The following is a 10361-nucleotide window of genomic DNA, read 5'->3' as shown; positions in this document are numbered from 1 at the left end:
GATAGTGCTTCCACTTCTGAATGGCCAATACTATGGCCATTAACTCTCTCTCATACATGGGTTTCAATTGCTCCTTACTCGTTAGACCATGACTGAAATAAGCAATTGGTCTTCTGTTCTGCATCAATACTGCTCCAAGACCATAGCCCGACGCATCTGCTTCTACTGTGAAGATCTCATCAAAGTTCGGTAATGCTAATACTGGAGCTGTTGACATTGCCTGTTTCAGTGTATCAAAAGTGGCTTGAGCCTCTGAACTCCATTCAAACTTGTTTTTTTTTAAAAGCTCAGTTAATGGTCTAGCTAACACCCCATAGCCTTTAATAAACCTTCTGTAGTAACCGGTTAACCCCAAAAATCCTCTTAACTCCTTGACTGATTTCGCAGTTACTCATCGCATCATAGATTGTGTCTTAGCAGGATCAGTGGAAACACCTTCTTTAGAAATGATATGTCCTAAGTAGTCAACTTGTTGCTGTCCAAACATACACTTCTTCTTGTTTGCAAACAGCTGGTTTTCTTTTAAAATTCTCAAGACCACTGTTAGATGCTCCACATTTTGTTGTAAACTCTCACTATAGACCAAAATATCGTCGAAGAAAACCAATATAAATTTCCTCAAGTAAGGTCTGAACAGCTCATTCATGAGAGTTTGGAAGGTAGTCGGGGCATTTGTAAGCCCAAATGGCATCACCATAAATTCATAATGGCCGTCATGGGTTCTAAAAGCGGTTTTGGGAATGTCTTCCTCCTTCATACGTATCTGGTGATATCCTGCCCTGAGGTCTAGTTTGGAGAACAAAATCGATCCATTCAGCTCGTCCAGTAACTGATCGATCATAGGTATTTGGAACTTGTCAGGTACTGTTGCTCTGTTTAATGCCCTATAGTCCACACAAAATCTCCAACTATTGTCCTTCTTCTTAACTAGTAGGACTGGACTGGAAAAAGGGCTTTGACTTGGCCTTATGATACCTGAGTCCAACATCTCCTTGACCATTCTTTCCATCACTTCTTTCTGCGCATGTGGGTACCAATATGGGCGTACACTCACCGCTGTAGTACCCTTCATGAGTGAAATTACGTGTTCTCGTCCCCTGTTTGGAGGTAAGGTTGTTGGGACCTCAAACACACACTCTGCACCAGTGTGTTGTTCACCATCGGAGACTCGCATTGCAGCCAAAGCAGCGGGTAGATCAGGTTTAGTGAGTGACTCATTCTAGCGGTAGTAACAGTCAAAAGCACTATGACCATACTTCCCACAGATCTGACAGGTAGGTCTTGTGACACCATTTCCTCTGTTCTGACTGTTCTGACTGCTACCGTGCTGCTGAAAGCCGCATCCTCTAGTAGAGTAATTCCCTCTTCCTCTGTAACTTCCACCAGAGCGACCTCCTCTGTTGTTTGAACCTCCCCGATCATAGTATGTTTTCTCAGTTTGAAAGGCAAGATGCAGAGTGACAGCAGGAGCAGGAGAATACATTTTCAGCTTATCATCAAAGGCAATAACTTTAAAGACTACATCTTCATAGCAAGGAGTGGGAAGTGAATCCATAGAATGCTCAATCACAGTAGCAACAGTTTCATATTCCTTACCTAAACCAAACAATAAGCCATGTATTTTCTCTAAGTCGGTCATGGGAAAGCCAATTGAATCTAGTTGAGGTAATCTTCCATGGTTCTACCAGACTTAAGGCAAGCACGAAACTTATTCTGTAGTTTGAACTTCCTAGTGGTAGAAACACTATTAAACCTTTTAGCGAGTGCAGACCATACCTCCTGAGCAGACTGCATACTATAGACGACTCGAATGGCGGTTTCAGAGAGTGATCCTAAGATCCAAGCCATGACCAGTTGGTCATTATGAACCCACTTCTGGAACTCCGGGTTAGGCTCTTCAGTAACTCCTGCAGCACCGGTGACAAAGCGAGTGGATGCTGGGCGAGGAAGCGAGCCATTAACGTAGCCGAGGAGCATTTGAGGTGAGAGAAAGGACTCCAATTGAGTTTTCCATTGGAGATAGTTGGACCTAGTGAGTTTGAGAGTCACAACTTGAGAGATAGAAAGAGGAGCGGAAGAAAAAGAATCATCTGAAGCCATAGAATGTATTACTCGAGCTCTGATACCATGAAACAAGAACTTAGAACTCAAGATAATACAGAAAAGATAGGCTCAAAGGTGTATCTTCATTCTTATCAAAAACGATTACATTGCACCATCCTTATATATTGGAGTGATGTTTAACCTAAAGGTTACAATACTAGGTAGATTGCTGACAGATGTCATCATCAACAGCAGGCGATCGGTGACGCAAGAGGACTGAACCTGTTCTGTGTTTGGAGCGTAGTATGAGCTGGCTTTGGTTGTTTGACTGTACGAAGAGCACATGTGATGTGTGAGTGTCCTCTGTTACCGTTAACAAGGGATGCCATTTGAAAATATGCAACAACAGTGGGTTTAACATCCTCAAGGCCCAAATCCGCTTGTTGTTGGACTCCATTTGGGGCTTTACAGCTTACGGAATTAAGCTGAAATTCTCCAACAAGTTAAGGGTAAGGTGAGGGTGGTTACCACTGGATGGTATTTACGGATATGCAGTAAGCTCTTTTCTTATTTACTCTTCAATAGTTATTGAGTATAGGCTCAAGAACTTTCTATGTTGTAGAACTGTCTATGATGTGTTGGCATTATATGGATTAGAGATTTGCAGAACTTGTTTTGGATCTTTTGATGGAATCATCAGGTTTTTATATGAGATTATGCTTTTGAACTCTCTTTATCGAACTGGTTTAGTATGTTGACTTGTAATTTTGAATTTTTTTGGTATTATATTAATCAATGTAATGCTTGATGGTGATTTAGATTTTCATTGAAGATGGTACTATGAGCTTGAATGTATTCTAAGTTATAGTCTTATAAGGGCATTAGCAAGTGTGGTTTAGATTATAAGAATCATCTATCGATTTTAACTATAAGAGATATAAAGGAAGTTTTACTATTATAAAAATACCAATATCCATGACTTGTAAAAGATTTATATATAAAAGGATGGAGGAATCAACTGATGTATATAAACTCACTGAAATAACGAAAGAAGAGATTGGGATTTCTATTTCAGGGAGGTGTGTGGACTTTAGCCGCTAGCGGTGCCATTGCTGGAAGCCGCACCAACACCTGAGCTAGCAAGCCCGCCAAGACATCCTCCCTGTCTAGAGCACCACCCACTGCAACCCCCATACCGGGGCAACGCCAGTAACGACACCGAGCCCGCCTACCCTGCTAATACCATCACCAGCCAGGTCTCCAGACACACTAGAATGAACATGCCACTCTGCCACCTTCTCACTAACCATGCTCTCGGTCACACTTAGACTGGCCTCAGGAACCTGTCCCCGCCTATGACCATGCAACCATGACCACACTCGCAAGTAGTGCCCTCACCTCTAACCATTTGTACCACCGAAAATAGAAGGCTAAGCAAACAAAACAACTCTTACTACAGAAAGAACATAACTCACCGTGGAATCACAAAGCACACAGCGAACCTATACCTAGAACCGTAAGGGCTCTGATACAATCCGACCCTTTTTTTTAATATCCTATTAACTAGTGATCCCATACTCACTAGCAACCTAACCCCAATCAATATAAACAGCGGAGAACCCATAAACAATTCCAATAAACCATTAACAAATAATCAATAACATGAAACCAATTCCAGCAACAATCCAAAACATAATAAAGTCATAGAACCAACAATCCTAACAACCGTTCTAGACAACTAGGGTCCACTCTAGCATCCTATCAAAGACACAAAGCAAACAACTGAGCCTCTAGAACATCCTCCTCTTCATAGCCTTGATTCCACGATAACACTTTGCCTTTACCTGCGCCATAAAACAAAAGAGAGGCATAAGTATTACCCTAAATACTTAGTGAGGAAATCCTTCCATACTGGGTTATACACACAAGCAATAAGATCTCGTCATGCTACAAACAACAAACAATAAAACAAACCAGGCAATAAACAAGACAAGCACAACATCAACTACCGCTGAAGAAGGGTGTCGACCGACACCAGGGGGTTTCGATCGACACTGGCTATCTGGTGTTGACTGACACCACAACTGGTGTCGACCGACACCTTGCTCGACATCCCCAAAACTCTATCAGTGTCGACTGACATCTCCACATCGTGTCGATCGACACTCGCCAAAGTTCTCGAGCCCTCCTCGTGTTGGTTCGACCAACACCGATGCCGAGCATCGATTTCATTCAATCATAAACTCCGAATCTCGCCTCCAAACTTCTCCCATTCGATCCACGCATCCTCAGAAGCATAACCCAGCCATAGAAGCCACGAAAACTCACAAAGCACTCAAAGGAAACAATCACACAACACACAAAGTTATAGAAATAGAGATCTTAGCTTAGATAAGCCATGATCATGCACTCACCTTAGCCAAACAACGAGATCTAATCCCAAATGACAAAGCTAACACCACAACAACCTTCCCACCAATTTCCTAGCCTTAAATCTCAAGCCCCAAGCACATATCTCTCAAAAACAAGCAAGGAACCTCACAGAACTCACAGGAAATCACTGGGAAGCTTTTTCTCTCTTTCTTTTCTCTCTTGAACAAGAACGGCTGAAGAAAAACCCCTAGGGCGTCAAATTTAGGCTCAAATATGACCCCAAGATTATTCCAATAACCGTACTAAACCATTGAAAATTAGAATTAACCCGAACCGTAACCGGACTACTAGTGTCGAGCGACACCCTTTGTGGTGTCGATCGACACCCAACACATCCACAAAGTTCATGGGCGTTACAATTTCTATCGTATATCCAAACATATGTTTCTAGGAATCATGGTTTGTTTCCGTGTTTCCACGAGTTTATGTTTTCGAAACGTTTCACAAACACGAAATGGACTTACAAAAAGGTTTCCATGCAACGTAATTACAACTACAGAACTTTTTAACGAAATTTTTGTTTTTCTGTTTGTTATAGTCATGATATTAAATAGAGTTTTCTAATATATATAGATTTTTCTTGTAAAAAAATTAAATCAGAAATTGTTCATCACAAACTAAAGTTGTACCCAAATTCAAAGAATAAACGAATATGAAATTATCACGGGCTTGTGACGTTATTGTAAATTTGGCTCATCAAAGTCTTAAATCCTTCTTTAATGTTTGTAACATCAAGAGCTGATGTCTCAATAAACAAAAGTTTCTCTCTCTCCGCAAATGATTTTCCCTCTTCCGTTGATACTTGTCTGCGATCATCGAAATCAGACTTATTGCCAACGAGCATGATTGTGACATTGTTGCGGTTAGTATAGTCACGAAGCTCTTTGAGCCACCATTCCTTCGTAATGTCATATACTATTAGAGCTCCCATAGCATTTTTATAGAAAGCGATTTTGACCGATCTATATCTATACGTCAATAGAGGAAAAACAATTTGCATGTAACAAATATTGAGGAGCTCACGCTGACGACCACCTCTGGTTTTGAGAGTGGCCTTCAGTATTGGTTTCAAACTCACCCCGTTTAAAGGGTTCTCCTTGAATCACTCTCTACTCAATTGTTCTGGTTAATTTCAAAATTTCTGCTGTTTTATTAATCTGTAAACCCGTTTTGTAAAACAGTTTTTTTGGTGAATATAATTTAACATTCATACAAAAAATATAAGTATATATATTGAGGAGTCAAATATTATAAAAAAATTGGAGAAGGATTTATAGATCATACCGTTCTTCACCAGACGTATCCCAAAACTGAGCTTTAATGACCTTGTGATTGATGTGATATCTTCGGACCCTTGTATATTCAACACCAGTGGTTGGATTTAACACAATACTGAACTCATTTTTTGTGAACCGAGACAACATGTTTGATTTTCCCACACATGACCATATAATCGTTATCGTTGTTTGGATTGTTTGCTTCTTTTTTTTTTTTTTCTCATAAGTGTTTCTATTTTTATTGATGTCACAAAAACAAACATTACAGACCCATTACTACAGGGCACGACAAAGACCCAACCAAGGGCACGGCGATAAACTTATACAGAGCCGGCAAAGATCATACTCTTTCCGGATACAAAGCCGGCGAGTTTAAGGAAACCTCCCGGAACCAAAGCCTAATTAACGAAAACGAATTTCCAAAAATTAAGATACAACCTTACAAACATAAAAACTATGAATACTATCACTTTGCTTCTCTCTTCTTCAATTTACTGGTTAACTCCAAGATCGGAAGTTGAGTTAGAGATCTCCGGACACCTGGCGCGTCAGAATTGAACTTCTGGTCTTGTAGTCAAAAAACTCATAAACCAAAAAAACCCAAACCACACGAGAAAATAAAAAATAATGGAATGATTTATGGGCTTTAGAGGAGGTTTATAAAATTATATATATAGTTGTATAGTACAATGAAAGAAAAGTTTACATCTTGATCATATCTATAAAAATTTATTAAAAAATCTCTCTTACACAAATAAAATTAATTTGTTGATATCTAAATTGTAACAATGTTGTCTATTAGATGTTAAAAAATTAATTTTATTATTATACAGTATAGTTTTGAGTAATTTTTTTTTCTTCTTTCTATATATTCTACAATGTACATTGTTCTTATTAACATATGTATGTTTATCATTCAATTGTATTTCATCCATATAATAATTTTACCCCATCTGTCCCATTTTTGTGAGATGATTTTTCTAAAAGCATAAAGATTATATCATTTATTAAAATTCAACCAATAAAAAAAGTATAAAAATTACTAGGGGTGAACCCTTTTGTTAACCTCCTCTTTCATAAACTGTAACAACCCGTCCCGTGGACCCCACTCGCCCCCCGCTAGCTGCCCCAATGGACCGTCCGTGGATCCTGCTAGCCCCCCGCTAGCCGTTCCAACGGACCCCAAGCTGGCCCTGCAGGGCATCGATCTTAATCCATCACTGTGGATATCCCAATCCACCAGTAGGTTATTGGTGCGCCAGGCGTTCCTCGAACCCTGGTCCCTACCCTTTAACAACCTTCCAACAAGACAAGCTGTCACTAATTGACCTGCATTTTTATGTGACAACCCGTCCCGTAGATCCCACTAGCCCCCCGTTAGCTGCCCCAACAGACCGTCCGTGGATCCTGCTAGCCCCCCGCTAGCCATCCCAACGGACCCCAAGCTGGCCCTGCAGGGCATCGATCCTAACCCATCACTGTGGATATTCAAATCCACCAGTAGGTTATTGGTGCGCCAGGCGTTACTCGAAGCCTGGTCTCCATCTTTTAACAACCTTCCCACATGACAAGCTGTCACTAATTAATAATTTTACCCCATCTGTCCCATTTTTGTGAGATGATGTTTCTAAAAGCATAAAGATTATATCATTTATTAAAATTCAACCAATAAAAAAAAAGTATGAAAATTACTAGGGGTGAACCCTTTTGTTAACCTCCTCTTTCATAAACCAATGAAAAGATATCATGTAATATTATATTTCAAAAATAAATTAAAATTGAAATCGTAAAACAAAACAAATTAAAGAAACAAAATCTGTAGATTTTTGTTAAATGATTTAAATATTGGTTTGGATTTTATATAAGAGGATTATGATTTCAGTTTTTAATTAAACGATATGTTGGTTTGAATTTATAAATGAAGATTTAAGGTTTAGATTTTACAATTAAATGAGATTATGGCCCCGATTGGTAACGGCTGTTACTTATGGCTGTAAGGACTTTAACTTTAAAATTTTAGCTGTAGAGAATTTAGCTGTAGATGCTTTAACTGTAGAAACTTTAACTGTTAAAATTTGATTGGTAACAAATACTTTTAAAGCTGAAGCTGTTACTTTTATTATTAAAATATATTGAAATGATGATAATGAAAATAAAAATAATTATTATTAAAATAGACCTTAAAAGAAGGAGAAAAAAATAAGAATAATTAATGTGTAAAAATAATTTATGTAAAATTTATATATAAACTTTTGGAAAGCTTTTAAGTATAATGGGGGAGAAAAAAATAAAGTTTTATATTTTTTTTAATTTTAAAGCCTGGTTTTGACGCTTTTAAAATTTTGAGAAAACAAGGAAAGAAAAAAAATAAGTGACTTACAAAGCTTTAAAAAAATTAAAGTCAAAAAAGTTTGATTGGCAAATAAATGGCTTTCAAGGCTTTAATTTTTTTTAAAGTCTTAAAAGTCTTGTACCAATCAGGGCCTATATGTCGGTTTGCATTTATAAATGAGGATTTGGGTTTACAATTAAACGAGATTATGTGTCAGTTCACCGTGCAGACCATCTAAACACGATAGAGGATGCATTGTATTTGCAATGGCAACAGAGCCAACAACGAGTTGACAGAGTGCTCTGGCGAGGTAAAATTGATGTGTTCCGTCCAAAGTTTTCTACTCAATATACTTGGAACCATATCCGCACAACGTCTAGTACAGTGGCATGGCATATGGGAGTTTGGTTTGTTCATGCAACACCAAATTTTTCTTTCAGTGTGTGGTTGGCGGCTCATGATGGACTAGCGACGGGTGCTCGTATGGTTGTGTGGAATGGGGGTCTGCAGGTACATGTGTGCTCTGTCAACTTTCCATGGAAACATGTGACCATCTCTTCTTCTCTTGTGATTATGTTTCATCTGTGTGGTCGGAACTTGCCAAGGGGCTATTAAAAACACCGTACATTACTGCTTGGGTTCCCCTTATTGATTACATCTCCAACTCTAATCTCCCGCTGATGGAGGGGTTTCTTCTCCGCTACATATTCCAAGTTGTGACTTATACTGTCTGGAGGGAAAGGACTGGTCGAAGACATGGTGAAGCACTGAAGCCTGCAGCAGCCATACTTGTGTGGATAGATCGGCAAGTATGAGATCAGCTTCTTGCTATTGGCTTAATGGGTGATCGACGATATGATGAAGCTTTTCAGATGTGGCTACAATCTAGAGTTTAGTCTTGGGTTCTAATTGTTTTCTCTCAGCTAATTGTATTAAAAAAATGTTGCACAAGTTGTAAAAACGTTTTTTTCTTAATATAATTTAACATTAGATTCAAAAAAAGATTATGTGTCAGTTTGGGTTTACAAATAAGAATTAGAGTTTAGATTTTATAATGATCTTAGGAGCAAAGCAAATGATTTGATCGTTGTATGTTGGACTGTAAGCATTATGATCACCAAAAAACATGTAGTTTGAGAAACAGAATCTCCAAAAATGCGTGATGGATCTCATAATTCACCATTCACATTAATTCTCTTCTTTTTTTCTTTTTTGGGACAAACACACATTAAATCTCTTCATGTGAAGACGTCACAGTGAAGTGTGTATTGGTGGTTTTATTTAGCATCCTTTTTATTTAGTTAAACACTTTAATAGATTGTATTATGCTACCGTGAATGGTTGATATGTTATGCTTACTTTAATATATTGTATTCTCTCAGCCTGATTGAGTGTGCGAGTGTTGTGTACTAATTATATGTCTTCTTGTTAATGTTGCTAGTGTTGGTTGTGGCATTAGAAAAAGTTGAAATATTTGTCATTTTACGTTTTACGTTTTTTGATCTGGTTTACAATCTGATTTTTTTTTTCTTTACAGAATGGATTCACAATTATTGGAGACAATGGCAGCTTTATCTGCTGAGCATGAATATCATGCAATGAATGAAGATGACCAAGAGGCTGAAACTCAAGGAAGAGCACAAAGTGAAACGCAGCCTACGCAAGAGACTAATACGATATTTAACTCTAATAAACAGTTAAAGTCTCATGTTTGGAAAGAGTATATACTGGTAGCAGGAGTAGAACCAGATGGTAAATACCAAAGTCGTTGCATTCATTGTAATAAGAAGCTGATCGTAGAAACTAGTCAAGGAACATCGTCCATAAAGCGTCATTTAGCTATTTTGTCCAATGAGACCTCCAGGACTGAGTGATGAAAGTGAGTATGATCACATGTTGTTTTGATTCAAAGCTGCCATTAAAGCGTTTGTGTTACATAGTAGAAAAATGTTTTCAAGATTTGTTTCTGCTCTTGAAATCTTTTTTTTTTCTTATGAGAAAATCGTGGGGGTTAAGCTAACGATTTACATGAAAGTTGAGATTTTCATTTGAGAAATTTTAATAAGCAAAAACGTTAGTACCTACCGTTTCTTATTTTTATAATAATTATCGTACAAATACATTGTCCCTTTTGGTTTAATAAAATTTTGATTTAAGCTTATATTAAATTTATATAATATTTAAATCATTATATTTTTTCTATAATTACCAAGACTAAATTTTATAAAATTTCGGTTTTTAGTTCGTTTTACTCATATGGAATAGTTTTTTCAAAT

The 10361-nt window shown here is 37.9% G+C and overlaps 1 protein-coding gene across 1 annotated transcript; it reads right to left on the bottom strand.

Annotated features, from left to right (window-relative positions):
- Positions 1–5137: 5137 nt before the first annotated feature.
- Positions 5138–5476, bottom strand: LOC104772807 (ras-related protein RABA4b). The gene has a single exon (XM_010497379.1). It carries the CDS (start codon positions 5474–5476, stop codon positions 5138–5140), a length of 339 nt encoding a protein of 112 aa, XP_010495681.1.
- Between the last annotated feature and the right edge of the window lie 4885 nt (positions 5477–10361).

Source organism: Camelina sativa, chromosome 20, assembly GCF_030686135.1.
Source record: "Camelina sativa cultivar CO46 ecotype springtype chromosome 20, ASM3068613v1".
NCBI lineage: Eukaryota > Viridiplantae > Streptophyta > Magnoliopsida > Brassicales > Brassicaceae > Camelina > Camelina sativa.
Note: the sequence above shows the minus strand (reverse complement) of the source record. Positions and strands in the feature narration are given on the sequence as shown.